The following is a 16934-nucleotide window of genomic DNA, read 5'->3' on the forward strand; positions in this document are numbered from 1 at the left end:
AGTGTCCCACGTGCAGGGAGCATCCGGTCGGTTAAGAGCAGATCGGGGGTAATGGACACCACCAAGGCCAGGAGATGGAGTGCCCAAGCTGGACGCACATGGTCACCTTTCTTTCTAGCCAGCGTTACCTGGAGTGCAAAAGAGGGCTTCTCTTTTCCCTTCTGTCACCTCCTAATGCTACCCACACATTCACTCCTTTCCTGGGAATCCAGCCTTTTCTATCTCCTCCTAAAGTTTCAACTAAGACCAAGCCCTTGGCTAGAGTAAGGAAAAACCCTCTCTTACATCAGCGCTCGGTGTCAGTGTCTCCAAAAGCAACAAACACCTCATATGCCCAGACTGCCAAGCAGGAGTGGGGGACTGTCCCACCCTGTAGGGATCTGGCTTGTGGCAGCCACATATGTCCTGAGTATACCGCATTGAGACGGGCTGTGCACATTTTCACATTGGACTCAGCTACGCCCACATGGCATTAGGTCACTTTAACTGAGGGTTCAGTCTCTGGTTCAGAGTGTTCTCTTATTACTGTCACAACAACCCCGTGAAGAAGGTGCTAAAGCTGGCTCGAGACTGTCCACCAAGTGTGCTTTGAGATATGATCATCGTCTTGATGTTTTCTGTTAGTGTTTTATAATTTGAGCTCAAGTAATATCACCCCTGCTCCTGAGAACCTAAAGGGCATGTGACCCATCACGAGTCTTATTTATTTATTTGTTTATTTACCCGTTTATTTGGCAGTGCTGGGGATGGAACCCAGGACCTGGTGTGTGCTGGGTACTGCTCTACCACTGAGCTGCTGTCCCACCCCTGGCCCCTGTTCGTCTTAGCACAGAAGTTTGAGTGTTATATAACTCCTGCTCAGTGGTTATAACCACCTTTACTGTTTTCCCCCTCCAGACTTTACTATTTTTATAATCACTGGGCCATGTGGATGGCCACGTACTTCATCTGTGTCAACCTCTCTCTTGCCCTGTTTGAGGAACCGGTGCTGTTTCTGCTACTGTTCTTGGTAAGCATTAGATAAAAGATGTTCAACCAGACCTTGTCACCAATAAGTGGGGCCCCTTGCTTCTCCCTTGTTTTCCTCAAATGTCAACAAATATGGAATTTGACTTTATTTTTTTCTTGCTGGGGCTTCAGAGAATTCTGCTTGTTGGCTAATGTGCCAATCATAAGGGATTTTGAGGGCAACGGAACTTCAGAATAAGCTGCTGAATTTGTAAAATGAATCAATTTTTAAAACCCGTCAATATGATGTCTCAGGGTAAGCTACAACAAATATATGTTTATTCAGTGCAACGTGTTTGTTTCCTTCAAGAAAATGTTTCCTGATACACATAGGCCAGGAGCCAAAACCTGGAGACTTTCTCAGTTGAGAGAAGCCAGGAACTTTGTGTTTCATTGGAGAGTTTCTGCCTAAATCTCAGAAGCTGGACCTCAATGACACGATCTGATAGTGGGTTTATTGGAGAATGTCCCCCATTCCTAAAATGATAGTATGGACCATATCCCGCTGGCCAAGGGTACTTTTGGCTTCTGCCTTCTATTTGATGCCATGTTCCCCTCTCTGCTCCCCCGCACCCCAGCTCACTCTTGAAAGGCCTTCTGTTCTGCCAGCCATAGTGACATCTGCTGGCAGACACGGGAAGTCACAAATCAGGGGGACCCTCTCAACCAAACCTTGTTAATGCTGCCATTTATCACAGGGGCAGGGGTGCGGGCTCTGGAGGGCTGGGCGTCCTGTCATTTCTCCCATACCCTCTCCCAAGAGAGCAACCATGTCTCAAGCAGCCAGTTCCCACCTTCCATTTGCAGAACTGAAAGTCAGGCAGATGCAAACCCCACTGCTAGCGTGGGCCCTGGAAAAGAAGCCACCATTCCGGGTGACAATAGACTTGACTGGATGCTTGAGGACTGAAGCAAGGCAGTTCTCAACCACCTCTGCCCCCTCCTCATTTTCAGCAGGCCTCTGCCTGCGGCTAGGAGAGGAGTGGAGCTGTGTCCCCCACCTGGCCCTGCTGTCTCAGTGCTCCTTTAATGGCAAACTTGCAACTAGGTGAGTCCAAAGAGGATTATTCCAACTCAGAGTTTCTTTCCTTCTGAACCAATGCAGGAGATGTCCACTTTGTGTTTCTGAGAAGTTTATGGTGTCCTAAGAACTCCACTTCACTTTGGCTACTCAAAGTGGGGTCGCTTGGTCAGCAGCACCAGCATCCCTGCTCAGAGCTTGTCAGAAACGCTGCCACTCAGAGGTGCTGGAATTTTGCACTGACAGAAGCCACGTTTGAAATAAGCCCCAAGGCCATACCTTCACACACCCAAGTTCTTGTGCTTGTACTCCACACTGGGTTCCTCACCTTGGCGCCCTTGGCCCATCAGGCCATATCCTTCTTAGTCTGTAGAGGTCTTCCCCGTGCAGTGTAGACATTCAGCAGCACCCATGGCCTCTACCTGAGTTTTGCACCAGCACCCCTGACTTGTGATAACACAAAAGGTCTCCAGGCATTGTCAAATGACCCAAGGGGAGGGGGAAAGTCACCTGTGTTGAGACCCATCACCTTCAGGGTCACCTGAGACCCTAATTTCACCTTCAGGGTCACCTGAGACCTTGTTACAAACACACATTCTCAGACCCTGCCCCAGAATGGCAAAACCAGGAACTCCAGTGGGGCCCAGGAAACTGGTTAACTCTCTGTGAGACACAGGCACTCTGACGTGGAAGAGGACTTGGGAAAGGCCCTGCAGTGAATCACTATTTGGTGACAGACAAGTCACAGGGGCCACAGCATGACCAAGAGGTTGCAGGCCGTGGGTGATAAAGAGCCCAAAGCAGTAGCCACCTGGGAGGGTTTGCAGCCAACACTTCCCCCGTGCTATCTCCATGACCTTGGCCAAGTGACCTGATCTTTCAGTGCCTCAGTTGTCACCTATGGAAAATGGGGACAACCAAAGCACTGTTCCTCCTGCAACTATTGAGGGATGAGGAAGCTTTTATGATAAGGTGCTTAGAAGAGTGCTTGGCTCCAAGACCTTCAGACAAGTCAACTAACTGGTCTTGTCTTTACCATCACTGGCCTGTCTTGCCCCCGATTGTTGAGTCCCCTACAAGCCAGCCAGGCATGTGCTTCATTCTCTGCCACATCCTCAGCAGGGAGCCCTGGCCTGGCCTGGACCAGGCTCTCAATGAACATCGGTGGAGAAAGGCATTGCAGTGCCCATGAGGACATGAGGACAACAGCAGAAGCCCTCTGTCTCAGGGGCTTGAACTTTGCTGTGGATCCTGTATGTTCTGCAAAGGGACCCCAGCTTCCTAGATCCGATTCTATTAGAAGGTGTCTTTGCAAATGTGGCAACTGGGCAAAAGGGAGCTTCTCCATCCATGTGGATTAGATGGGACATCAGGTCGATCTGCAGGCATGCTCTAACCAACAGTCAATCAACACATGCTTAGAAAATCATGGAAAGACTAAAGATGGGGGTGGGGTGCTTCACAGATGCTGTGTGTTTTCTTCCTCTAGTTCTAGGATTCTGTCTACCCACCTCCTGAAGTCAGTCATACAACTATCCCCATTTCAGATATGCAAACACTGAGGTCCCAAGAGGTTACAGAACATGCCCAAGCTCATTGTCTAGTAAGCAGTGAAAGTGTTCTTCTCATGCTGGTGTCTGATTCCAAACCCACACCTGCCTTTCTTCCCAGGGCACTTCCTGGTCTGCACACAGGGATGACATGCCTTAAGATTGGGAGGACAATCCTAATTTCAAACCTTCTACCTCACGTTAAGCTGAAGACAATCCTAAGCAGCAGAGCACGTGTCTTATTTGGTTTAAAAACTCCATCTCTGGTAGTAATGAGATCTCTCTGCCACAGTCCCACCAGACAGCCATTTGGGACCACAGGAGTGTGGAGAAAGAGGACATAATTCAGGAAAGCGAAATACAAAGAAGCAAGAGCTGAATATACTAGAACAGACAGGACCAGCAGAGAGAGCCCAGCTGAGAGAGGCCTGGAGCAGGGCTGGGGTGAGCCAGCACATTCCACGGGCATTGATGAAGTTCTGCTGTGTGCCTGGCACTATGCTGAGAAGTAGACGCTGCATTGAGTACAGTCTCTGACCTTGCCCTCCTAAAGATCCCAGTCTGGGGATTTAAAGCTGGATGACATTGTCCAGCACTATGCCATTTCTTCACACCCCAGCTGACCTCCAGCCCCCAGCACCATGGCCCATTTGCTTACAGTGAAGGCCAGCAGCAGCTTTCTGCCTTGGCTGGCAGGAGTGGGTGGAGAACCCCCAGCTTTCTCACCCTGTAGGAAGGCTTCTATTAGTAGCATGATCTACATGGACCCCCAGCACTCCTTATCAGAACTGTGCTTAGTCACTCAGTGACAACAACTGGCTGGTACACCCTGTCTTCCAGTTCCTAATCACTTCCTGTTCCCACCTGGTGTTTTCTAGCATCGCCTTCCAAGAAAACTACTTTCTAACAAATCTGGATCCCAGAGTCCCCACACTTTACCTCAGGGAAGCCAGAGCATGAAAGAAGGTTCTAGAAAGATGTACAGTGATTCCAGTCTATCTGGCCATTTTATGTCCTAATTTATAGTACTCCTTTGCGGCTCTGACTGCCCTGATAGGTTTAGGAGAAAAGACAAGCCATATTTTGGCATGTAAAATGCATTCAGGCCGAGTCACTTTCACACAACCTACCAAGTAGGGGTAGAATCTCATGAAATTTTAAGTACAACAGAATGCCAAATGACTACTCATTCCAGTGAAGACGTGCTGCAAACAAGACTTAGAAAAGTGTCCTCAGAGAAGATTCTGTCATTCTGCATTTGCTAATGAAAGTTGAAATCACACAGTTCTAATGAGCCCAGGAAGACAAGGTTGATACCCAGTTGAGTTGGCATATGATGTGCCAGAGCTCAGGACTTCAGGGCTGCTACCAGGTGGTTCCCGGGCTCTTCTGGTCCTCACCTTCACTGAGTGTCTTTTTGTTGGTGATGTCGTTCAGCAATGGATTACTGGCCCAGAGACTTGTTCAGTATTGCTCAGCAGTAGCAAAATACTGTCACCAGTTGTAGGTAGCTAACTCCAGGTGAGAAACTTGATAGATGTTAATGCTCATGGCTTCAAACCAGCAAGCTGCCCCTCAGTGATCATGCTCTCTAAAATATATACCATGCTAAATTGTGTGGAAGCATTCTACGTCTAGCCAAACCACAGGAGCTCTCAAAAGCCATCCCAATAACATTTAGAGGATTCACTCTCCAAAGCAAGCTTGCCAATGCCTGAGTGCCCACACACTCTATTGGCGCCAACCTCACCTCCTTTTAGAATGCACACATCCACCAAGATATCACTGCCTGTGGTGGTTGAATGGCCTTTCCAATGGACGAGGTGGATGTGAACGTAACACGTGAATGAATTAGCATTTACCAACAACTGGAAGAAAAAAATCCATTCTCTAAGATATGATGACGGAGCTGCTCTGTGATCTACACCATCCCCCGCTCTCCTGCATCCTCTCTGTTTGCCTCTGCCTGGATGGACCTCCAACTCAGCCCAGAAGGATGTGTCCTTTCTAGTCAGAAGCCCTGTCATGGCTTCCAATTCCATGCCCTGATTCCTGGTTAACTGCAGCCAGAGCTCGCTTTCAAGGTAGTCTCTTCAGATCCCTTCCCTACCCTAACCACAGTGTGGGCTCTGGCCCCACCCTTACTCTCTACCCCACCATTCCACATTATTGTCTTCTTCTCCCTCATTGTGACCCAGGACTACCCATGACCATGACCAACTGTTGAACCAGGTGCCTCAGAGGGTAGAAATGACCAGAGATTGCTAACTTGAAGATTTCACAGATACTTAATGAGACATCCTGACTAGTCAAATGACATAAGAGGAAGTCAATGAATTCTAACCTCAAGGGCAAATCCTACAGTACACTGGCTGTCAAATTCAGCTACACACTGGAGCCACCTGGGAGCTGTGCATAGTACTGACCGCTGGACCACCCACTGGCCCTGGGCTGATGGAATGGCTCTGGGCTAAGATGGGATACTGGGGTTTGTAAATTACCAGTTGAGTATAATATAAAGCAAACTTTGAGAACACTGCTTTTTCCCCACATGAAGAACTGTGTGCATACAGATGCAGAAGTACACAAATCTGCAGCATAAGGCTCCTTGAGATCCATAGATTAAATGCACTGCAGTCACCAGCATCCGGGCTAGGAACACCACCAGCCTCCTATTTCCACCTTCCCAGGTGATCACAGCCCTGCCATCCAAGCATGGAGCAGTCCTCCCTGCTGAGAGATGTCAGTGTGGAGAATGGAGAGCCCCTGTCTCCTCGGAGTCCCTGCTTAGACAACAAGTGCACTGGAGAAGTTTGAATCAAGTGGGAGGCACATGGGCAGGCTCCCCAGATGAGGCCCTATCGAAGGGAATCTACATTTCCAATGGAACAGATGCTTCAGAGAGAAACTGAGAGTGCCGGCTCTGAGAAGCGGTTCCACTTCATGCAGCTTCAACCAGAAACAAACCTCAATGTGCTTACAGGGAACAAGACCGTTCCTTCAATTGGAAGCTGCCTGCACAAAATGCTTCTGTTCTGCACTTCCAAGCTTTTCTCAGCCAGCACGTTCAGACGACGTTTACACCCAAAGTGCAAATTGTGCTACCCAGAGATCCCTTGGGACATCACCAAAATTCACGTGGAACATTGGACGGTTGATAAGATTAATGGCCCAGAGTTTCATTGAAATATTTTTCTCAAATTTTTTGAAAACTCACTGGAAACGAAGGTACCCATGAGCAACAAACTCTGCTTTATACAAGACACAGAGACTTCTAAGTAAAGCCTGTAACTGCTGGCTCTAAGAAGGATTCCGATTCCTACTAGTTCAACCAAGCCCAAATCCTGATATGCTCTCTAGAAACACTTTTACATCCTGCAATTGAAGCTGTTTGTACACCCTGCTTCTCTTCTGCACTTCACACTCTTCTCATTGAGCACATTCAGAGAACAGTTCAGGCTCAATATCCAAAGTGTGCTAGCAGGAGAGCCCTTGTACCTCGGAGCACTTGCTCAGATAGGAAGTGATAGGACTGATGGGTGGGTCAATACCTCAAAGATTCTTTGGAATCCATTCCTCAAACGGATTCTGAAAACTATCTTGAAGTTGCATGACCCTGTTTCCAATGACCTCTGCTTTATTGAGTGCATAGATGGTTCCAAGTGAAATGGTGCCATCAGCTCTGATAAGAGGTTCTGCTTCCTGCATGTTCAACCAAGGAAAACCCGCCACGTGTTCACTGAGAACAAATCTACTTTGTGCACAAACTTTTTCTGTTTGCCCCCTACAAATGCATCTCAGGATGCACATTCAGAACACATTTCCTGAAAAAAACATGAGAAAGTATCATTGCAAAAGTCCACTCTGGCCTAGCATCTCCAATATTGATTAGGAAATGAATTGCACAAGTTTCATCTTATCCCCTTGGTCTCCTTCTTCTAAAAACTCATTGAAACTGCAGGTACCTGACAGTAACCAACTTGCCATTGACCAAGAGCACAGTTGCTTCCAATGGAAACTGGGCCTGCCAGCTCTCAGAAGCCATTGGATTTAAGGCTACTTCAGCCAGGTACAAAGCTCAATGGGCACGATGAGAAAAAAGTCATTTCCTAATATGAAAGCTGCTTGCCAAAATTCTTCTGTTTTGCACTTCCAAAATATTTTCAGGAAGCACACTCAGAGCACAGTTTCAGCCCATATGCAAAGAGTGCTAGCAAGAGAGCCCTTGGACCTAGGTTCAGCAACTGGAGGAGAACTGTGGGCCCACTGGGAAGAGCAGTTCCCCAAGGTGGATTGAAATCCATTGCTCAATTGTTTGTCACAGAATTCACTTGAAATCCAAGTGCCTGCCTGCATTGAACTCGCATTGACCAATTGTACAGACGCTTCAGAGGGAAACTGCCACCTCTGAGAAGCGGTGGTTCTTCATGCTAGTTTAAGTAGTGACAAACCCCAATGTGCTCACTGGGAACAAAATGAGCTCCTGAATGTTGAAGCTGCTGAGAGACTGCTTTACTTTTGTACTCCCAAACTACTCTCAGCAAGCACATTCAGAGCCGAGGTCAGGCCCCAAATACAATGTTGGCTGGCAAGAGAGTCCTTGTGCCCAGGATCACCAATTTTGAGAAGCCAATGAGGACTGCTGAAAAGATCAATTCCACGAAATTCCATGGAAATCCACTCATCAGACCTTTCTGAGAACACTTAAAAAGAAGGTTTCTGCATGCAAGGAACTCTGGGTGATAGATGGCAATGTTTGCCAAATGCAAACATGCCTACCAGCTCTGAGAAGCCATTCTCATTCACACTGCTTCACCTAAGGAAAAATCTCCATGTGCTCAATGAGAACAAGTTAGCTTGTGCTACTTGAAGCTGCTTCTGCAAACAGCTTCACTTCTGCACTTCTAAACTGTTCTCATCAAGCACATTCAGAGCACAGTTCAGGCATGAAACACAAAGTGTGACAGAAAGAGATCACCAACTTGCAGGAGGAAAGAGGACCAGCTGAGAAGGTCCGTTTTCCAGAGTCTCACTGACATCCATTTGTCACACTTGTTTACAACATACAGTTGAAGTGCAGGTGCCCACATGAGTGAACTGTTTTGGATCAACGGCACAAAAGCTTCAATGTGAAAGCATGCCTGTCACCTGTAAGAAGCAGTTTTGCTTTCTTCTAGCTCACACAGGAAAACACCATGTGCCCACTTACAACAAAGTTAGTCCTGCAAGTTGAAACTGCTTGCAGCAAATGGCTTCCATTCCCCACTTGCAGCCATCACTGGTTGACAGATGGCACAGAGGCTTCAATGTGAAACCGTGAATGCCAATCATTACAAGTGCTTCTGACACTCTAGTTCAACCAGGGACAGCCTAAAGTGCTCAATGAGAACACACTTTGTTCCTGCAAGTGGAAGTAGCTTGCACGAACTGCTTCAGTTAGAAAATTCCAAGTTCTTCTAGCAACCACATTCAGAGCACAGTTCTGGCCCAATAGAAAATGGGTCCTACCAAGAGGATCCCGTATCTATGATCACCTTCATAAGGTAGCTTCCCAACTTCTGTGTGGAAGTGTGTTTCTCCTTGGCCCTTACACTGTTGTGGAGACCACTAGGAGTTCAGCTTTGTGCAGGATCATCTGACCTGGACTTTTTGCAAGACCTGTACAGCCCTCACACATGCTCAGATGCTACAGGACTTTTCAGACCAGTCCAGACAACAGTAGGCATCCATTCATTGTCTGCACTCTACAGATTCCTAGATGCACGACATTCATTACCATCAAATGCAGAATTTTCTTCAAAAACTAATATATATATCGTTCCAATCTGAATCAAGAAAATCGGAAATATCCCCAAATCCAAAGAGTGGATCCCCATTGTGATGCTACAAGTTGAAAATTCCACAGCTGACCTCATGGGATGGTTCACAGTCAAAAGACAGCTGCATGAAAAATATTACATGACCTTCCTGCTATGTGAAAAGTGGCATGTGAAGTACACATGCATGTCTTCCTCAGACATGGGTTCATTTGCAAGACACCTTGTGCAATTGAAAATACTCCAAAAGGGGAGAAATCAGAACCATGTCTCCAAAGTATTTCAGCAGAGACCAACTCCATCTGTCTATCTATCTCTCAGTGAGTGTGTGTGCTCTTGTGTGTGTTTGTGTGTCTTTGTTTGTGTTTGTACCATCATAGCTGATACTTCATTGCCCCCACTGGAAAACTGACTCAGATAATGCCATCTGCCAAACTCCTAAAAACCAAAGTTCTTGCTGATAGAATGAAACATTCCTTCCTGTTGGTTTGGATGTGTCCTTTAGGAATCACTGCTACATTTAGTATACTCAAATCATCACAGTAGATCAGGTAACAAAAACATATATATTTTAAAATAATAATATATTAATGGAAACAACAAATACAGGATAGAGTAACAACTGTGTTACTAAACAAGGTCAAGGACAATGGCAAACTATAGATTCAAACTTTGAAGAAAATAGTAATCAATGTAAATATTCCTGGGCTGCCTCAGCCCCGCCCAGGCACACAGCAGCAGAATGGTTTTGCAAGCATCCTCAGGAGGGCTGGAGCCTTCTTTCCAGGACGAGAGGGAGGTTGAGGCTGGATCCACCCATCATTCTTTTGGGAGAGGCTCCTTTTCCTCAGCACAAAGTTGGATTTTTTGTGAGGATTCTTGGCATAAAATACGTTGGCCTCTGCTGGAATCCTCAGCTCTGGGGAGAGAGGGGTGTACAAAAAGAAGGTGGCACTCAGGAGGTGCTCCCTAGGACACGCCAACATCTGAGAGCCTGTGCCAGAAAAGGCCAGAGCCACACACCTGAGAGCTCTCCAATTCAGCACCAATACCAACAAAGACAGCCTCCACAGTCCTCCCTGAGGAAGAACTAGGCAGAGCACTTCAACAGACCTAATGTCTGTTCCTTCCAAAGGGTTTGGACTCCAGAATATCTCAGGTCCTCTTGCATCTGCCAAAGCACACCACTAGGGTTGGCATCTGAAATCTCCCACAAAAGGCTCCTGTGCCGAAGATTCAGTCCCCACGTGAGCCATCTTCATAGGTGGGTTTGGAGGGAAGCATTGGATGGTGAGTGCTCTGATGTCAACATGAAATTCTCATTCAAGATGAATACACTACTGGGGGGTGGGAGGGACTGGAAGAAAGGTTGAGCATGGTTGGAGGAAGACCTAAACAGGGTTGTGCCCTGGGCAACAGTACCTTGTTCCTGTTGGCTCCACTGAATCCTCATTCTCCAAGTAGAGGTCCTCCCTCTCCATCTTTCTCTCTCTCCCTCTCTGCCAGCCTCGTTCTCTCTCTCCCAGTCTATGCCTTTGTGGCAAGGGCTGAGGAGCTCTCCACTGCCACACACTAGAGCTTTATGGACAGCCTCAGTGCACAACCAAAGAGAAAGCTATGAAACCCAGAGAAAAGGCCTAGGATTCCTCCTCTGAGTTATTTTCCTCAAGTATGGCCACAGTGAGGACAGGCTGACCAGCACGGATACCACGTTAGAGCCATGCTTCTGCGTTGGTGGAGCCCGCCTCCATGTGAACCAGGCTTCTGAGAATGGAGGCCACATTCCAAATACTGCCCTACTGAGAACAATGGTTCCAAAGACCAGCAAAGGGACTGCTTCCCTCCAACATGGTGTATGGCCCAGTGGTGCCATGACCCCGAGTGGGGGAATACAACAGCCGCTTCTCCTTCCTCTGAACATGTGTTTCCTGTCGCCCTCCTCTAACCTAGAGCCTGTTCTCCATCCCTTCTGGGTTGGATGTGGAGATCTCTGCTATGAATTTCTTAGGCTACCAAGGCCCCAGACAGACTTCCTCTTCCATAGACTCTACTAACCTAACAGTAGGTTAAGATAGGAGACAAGTGATCCTAGAACTCATAGGGATGGTGGTCTTCAGGGTACATAGGCTGGGATAATGGCTGCTGTGGTGTTTGGCTCACAAAAACCAACCAACCAACCAACCAACAAAAAAGCGCTGGCATTATTATCAGATGAGCTCTGTGGCTAAGTGCTCAGGAAGCCCTCATCTGACTTTAGTTAGGGATCACAACCTGGCTATTGTGATCACTCCTTGCCTAGTGGACTCAGGTGCGTAAGACCATGGAATTTATGCAAAAACAGATGATTCAGGCTGTCTCCCAGGCTGTGTTTTCTTCCCAATTTCATCCTGTTACTGCTTGCTAGAATCCTGGCAATGCTCTGCCCAGGCAGTGGTTTTTTGGTCACACAGAAGGCTTTCAATAGTACTGCTTCAGTCCACAAAATGCCAGTTCCCTCTTTAGCCCATGCATTCCCATGTTCCTTTGAAACCACTCCTATCCCAGACCATGAAAACATACTGCTCCTGGAGAGAGGCTTTCCTCCTCACTCCTCAAAGATGTCAGCTTTGGATGCCTGTTCATGTCCAGGGGAGGGCACCTGGTGGGGAGCCGCAATATCCACTGGGGTATACTATTGGACCTCAAGACCTTCCACCAGCAGAAGTGCAGTTGGCTTTGTGCACGAACCCAACACACCTGTTGGAGTGTTCTTGGGGGTCAGAGACTACTCTTTGTTGCTAAGAGTTGACCTGAGTCCACATCCTGACCCTTGCTCTCTGCTATCTGATTGTCTCACTTACTCTGACGGCGAGAGATGATTTGGCCCAGCTCATAATCCTCTGGATTCTCCTCAGTAAGGAAGTGTAGGTCGAGGGCGCTGCGGATGACAACAGGAGCCCTATCCTGGCAGGTCACCTGGAGCAGCATGGGAGACAGGCCTTCAGGAAATGGGCCTTGAAGTGACTACTCAAGGACAGTGGGCAGGGGCATTCTGGAGGCACCTCCACTCTAAATACAAGTGCAACATCCATGACCCTACTACCTGAGGCTGACCTCCTGCTCATCGTGTGGGCTCTTCCCACAGGCTACTAGCCCAATCCTTGTACATAGGACTTCCTGGGCCTGCCATTGCTCTTTGTGGAGCTGCACTCCTCTCGGAGTGAAAGGACCCCACTACCTGCATACAGATGCAATCTCATCCCACAAGTTGGGAGGAATGGGACAATAGCCTCCAAGATCCCAGGTATGCCCGAGGATGCAGGCGGCATTGGGAATGGCCTAGGCACAAAACCTAGAGGCTTTGGTCTGGATTGCCAGGGCCAAAAACAGACCCAGGAACATGACCACACACAGGAGTGCTGAAAGATAGCCACGAGAGCTCCTGGCCTCCAGAGGCTCAGTGCTGGCTGGGATGTAGGAGGGCACCTCATCCGGCAAGGGTGGTCATTGGGTTACCTGGACATTTAGTGTGCTTGCTCCACATCCATATCGACTCTGCAGAGAGACTCTCTCAGCTCCTTGTTCAAGGAACACGGAGAACCTCACACTGCTGTCCTCCTCCATAGACGTCAGCATCCCATACAAGGGAACCTGCAACCTAGTTCCTGTCCTATTCTCATCTGTCACCCATACCTGTCCCTGCCCTTCTGGACTGCATGCTGCCACCTGACACACAGACTCCCTCAGACATGGCAGTGGACAAGCTGCTGCACTCGCTCATCTCAGCTCCAGCCCTTCACACTGACCTCTCCCTTCTTGATTCCCATCTATCCTCCTGATCATCCAGAAGCTCCAAATTCAAGAGGGCATGAGTAGTCCATGGTATTGGACCAGTGTCTGCTCCCCACCCAGGTGTAAGCACCACGGGACACCCCTGCTCCCAGGCTTACCAGAACACTCTTGGCCATCTCTGGACTTTGTGTTTCTAAGTGGACACGAATTAAGCAGGTGTCTCCCACCTGCTTGTGGGAAAGCGGCCTGGAGGACTTGCAGGTTGATTCTGAGAACTGTGGGGGATGGAACATCAGCAAACCCAGAAACAGAAAGCCACCCCAGACTGTCAGTTGGCTCTATGGGCTTCCAGCAAATATGTCCAGGTGCTGAGGCTTCTTATTTCCTCAGGTCGGAGTGGAATGGCAGCACATGCACAGCTTGAATAAGGTAGGTGTTTACCTCCTTTCCCTTGACCTGGGGGCGTTTCCTCACGATGAAATATTGTATTCCCAGATTCATGGACAGACACACGAGTGAGTGGTCAGAGACCTTGATTTCTGCAGAGCGAAGTGGAGAGAATTGTTAGGTGGCACTCAAGGATTATACCACAAAACACCCACAACCCCTGAGAGTCTCCGCCAGGCCCATCACACTTTGGTATTTTGGGGCCAAGGCCCACTTTCTCTTGGCTGTCAGTTATCCTGAGCCCACTGTGGATCATGTCTCCCCACTGTCTGATTGTCCTACTTACTCTCATCCTCAGACATCATATACAGCAGCTCAAAGTTGTCCACATCCTCATGCTGCAACAAATTTTGGTCCAAGGCCCTGCGGATGAGGCTTGTCACCGTCTCCTGAAAGGTCACCTGGATCAGGGTGGGACAAATGTCATCAGAGAATGGCTTTTAGAAGAGCTACCCAGAAGACTGTGGTCAAACATTCAGGAGAAATCTCAGCTACATATACAAGGGCACAATCTTGTTATCCTGCTACCTGAGTGTGTCCTCCATATACCACCTGGGTTCTTGCAATGTGCTACTAGAACAATCCTGGTACAAATATCTGCCTGTACCTGCCATCTCCCCTCCCCCTGGGGAGCCACATTCCACTCATGTCAAAGGACCAAACTGCCTATGCACAGACACACTCTCATCTCACTGAGATGAGAGCAATGGGCCAGGGATCTGCGCACCAAGTGTGATCTGGGATGCAGGCTGCCTTTGTGGGTGGAAGAGGCAGATGCACTGAAAATTTGGGTCCTGACTGCCACGACACAAAACAGACTCAGATACAAGAGTGTGCACTTGAGTGCTTCATGATAGCTTTGAGAGGCCCTGGCCTCTGGAAGCTCGGTGCGGGTCTGGTTGTAATGATGTACTTGACTCAGCACTGGCAGTCACTGAACATGTCTCCTCTGCAGCTGGACACCTGCAGCGTTAGCGTGTCTACTGCACATCCATAGAAATTCTGCCAAGAACCCCTTTAGCTCCGTATTTACATACATGCAAAGCCTAACATTCCGAAGCTTTGGCATGACCCCCCAGGTGATCCCGACCCCAAATTCCTACACCTAGTCATGCTAAGGAGGTTCTCTTCCCTGCCACCAGGAACACATCCCCTCCTACACATGTGACAAGTCACTGCCACCTCCTCTGCTCCAACTTCACTCATTGAGAATACCAAGTTCTAGGCACTGCAGCCTGCACCCTGGACATATCTCTGCCTTCATCTGTCCACAGCACTTCCGTCTGCACTTCTGGCCTGCAAAACCCACAATACACAGGCCCACTCACCACTGAAGCTGGGCATGCTGATGCTCTCCCTCCTCAGGTCAAGCCCTTAAGACGGACCTGTCTCTTCTTTATTTCCCACCATAGCCCTGGGGTTGGCTGTGTCTCCTGCCTTCCACTGTGTGGACACCCAGGAGGCAGCCCTGCTGTCGGGCTTACCGGGATGCGCTTTGTCTCCCTCAGGCTCTGTCCCTCTAGGAGGACGTGAACAACGCGGCTGTCTTCCACCTGCTCGCTGGAGTGAAGCAGTGAGGAGCTGCTACTGGTGACTTTTCTCATGCAGCACTCATTGCTTTGGGTGGCCTGGGGCAATGATCCTGCAGCCACTGCAGAGCTGCTGCTCACAGCTGCTGGGGTCCTGGATGCCACTGCCACAGAAGGTTCCAAGAACTGTGGGGGATGACAACATCAGCAAAGCCCAGCAACTGCACCCCACCCAGCCTGGCAGTTGGCTCTGTGGGCATTCTACAACATCCATCCAGAACCTGAGGTTCTTGTCCCCTTGGAGGATGTGGAGTGGCACCAGGAGTAAAGACTGAAGAAGGTGGCTGTTTACCTCCTTTGGTTTGACCTTCAACGACTTGCTGGCATCTGTTTCTCCAAGAAGAAAGTCATAATGCACTCCTCCAATCAGGCCGTGATAGACTTTCGCATCAGCAGGGACCCTCAGCTCTGGAAAGGCAGGGGCAGAGGCGTGGTAGGTGACACTCAAGGAATACACTACCCAACATCCCCCACAACTGAGAGCCTCTGCCAGCTCAGGTCTCACACACAGACCTGAGAGCCCCCGAATCCAGCTTCTGTTCCACCAAACACTCCCCACTGATTAATCCCTGAGGACCCTCTATGCACAGGAGGTCCACTACAGGAACACCTTTCAAGGAAATAGCCCCTTGTACCCCAGTACCTCTTAGTTCACGTTGGACCCATCAAAGAGAAACAGCTAGACTTTGTATCTGGATTGGTTCCCAAAGACTCATGTGTTGAAGGTTTTCTCCCCACTGCAGCAATGATCACAGGTGGGTTTGGGGAAAAGCACTTGATGGTGGGTGCCTCCACCTTGACAGTGGACTCATCTACTCATACAGGGCTACACTAATTGGAGGGGTATGGTTTGGAGGTGTGTTGAGGTACTTAGGTACTCACCCCGGTCCGCCTGGCTCTCAGGCTCTGCCTGGCTTGATCTGCCATCTTCAACCTGGGCCAGCAGGTGGTGTGCTTGGTGCTCCAGGTTAAAGCCACTCAGGAGGAGCCACATGTACGGCAGCAGCTGCTGCAGACTCAGAGAGCCTGGAGGCTGATGGGAAGCCTCGGAGTAGAAGTTCACCCAGGTCCCCAGGAAGGAAGATGAGGCACTGTGGGGAGGCAGGTGTGGAGTCAGCAAAACCCTGGCCTTGCCTTCGCCACGGCCTCCAGAGCAAACCTCTGACCCTACCCTCCTGAACCGTCCCTGGTTCTGAACACACCAGTCCACCTCAGGCAAGACACAGTGGCTGTACAGGCAGGGTCAGGACAGGTCGCTACAGGCAAAGAACCTTCAACGAAGGAGCGCTAGATCCATGGTTTGACCAGCTCTCCCCTCCTCTGGGCAGGCCTGACACTCTTCTTCCTCTTGGCTACATGCTCTCCAACCTGGAATGCACCTTCTGGGAGTGTCTGTCCTCCTGCCCACTCTTCTCGGGGCTCAAGAGACACCTCCTCCCCTGGCGTGGGCTGCAATGCTACCTCATTCTCTGTGAGCTCTCACTGAGTTCCCCTGAGTAGCGGTGGACCTCTCTTTTCCCATGAGTGCAGACCACATCTCTGTGGCCCTGGGGGAGGACAGGGAGGTGTGGTGTGGGGGGATCCATTATCCCAGGGCCTTCCCCAGAGGACCCTGACTCCACCTACAACTCCCCGCCTTACCCCTCCTACTGTTGAAGCCCCACACCTTACACTGCAGGCAGAAAACTGAATTGGGGAGAGCAGTCTTTCCTCAGCCTTCCCAAGTCAAATC

General features: G+C 49.3%; 1 protein-coding gene across 1 annotated transcript in view; it reads right to left on the reverse strand.

Moving 5' to 3' along the window:
- The window catches only part of LOC144251281 (uncharacterized), an 85027-nt gene that overhangs the window by 49637 nt on the left and 18456 nt on the right, over positions 1–16934 (reverse strand). Inside the window, exons 8-12 of the mRNA XM_077794323.1 lie at positions 16085–16293; positions 15495–15610; positions 15098–15328; positions 13900–14014; positions 13608–13705 (exon numbers count right to left, since the gene is read on the reverse strand). Of these exons, the coding sequence (XP_077650449.1) occupies positions 13608–13705; positions 13900–14014; positions 15098–15328; positions 15495–15610; positions 16085–16293 (769 nt within the window). The remainder of the gene's footprint in view (positions 1–13607; positions 13706–13899; positions 14015–15097; positions 15329–15494; positions 15611–16084; positions 16294–16934) is intronic.

The sequence above is a fragment of the Urocitellus parryii genome, assembly GCF_045843805.1.
Source record: "Urocitellus parryii isolate mUroPar1 chromosome 12 unlocalized genomic scaffold, mUroPar1.hap1 SUPER_12_unloc_3, whole genome shotgun sequence".
NCBI classification, from domain to species: domain Eukaryota; kingdom Metazoa; phylum Chordata; class Mammalia; order Rodentia; family Sciuridae; genus Urocitellus; species Urocitellus parryii.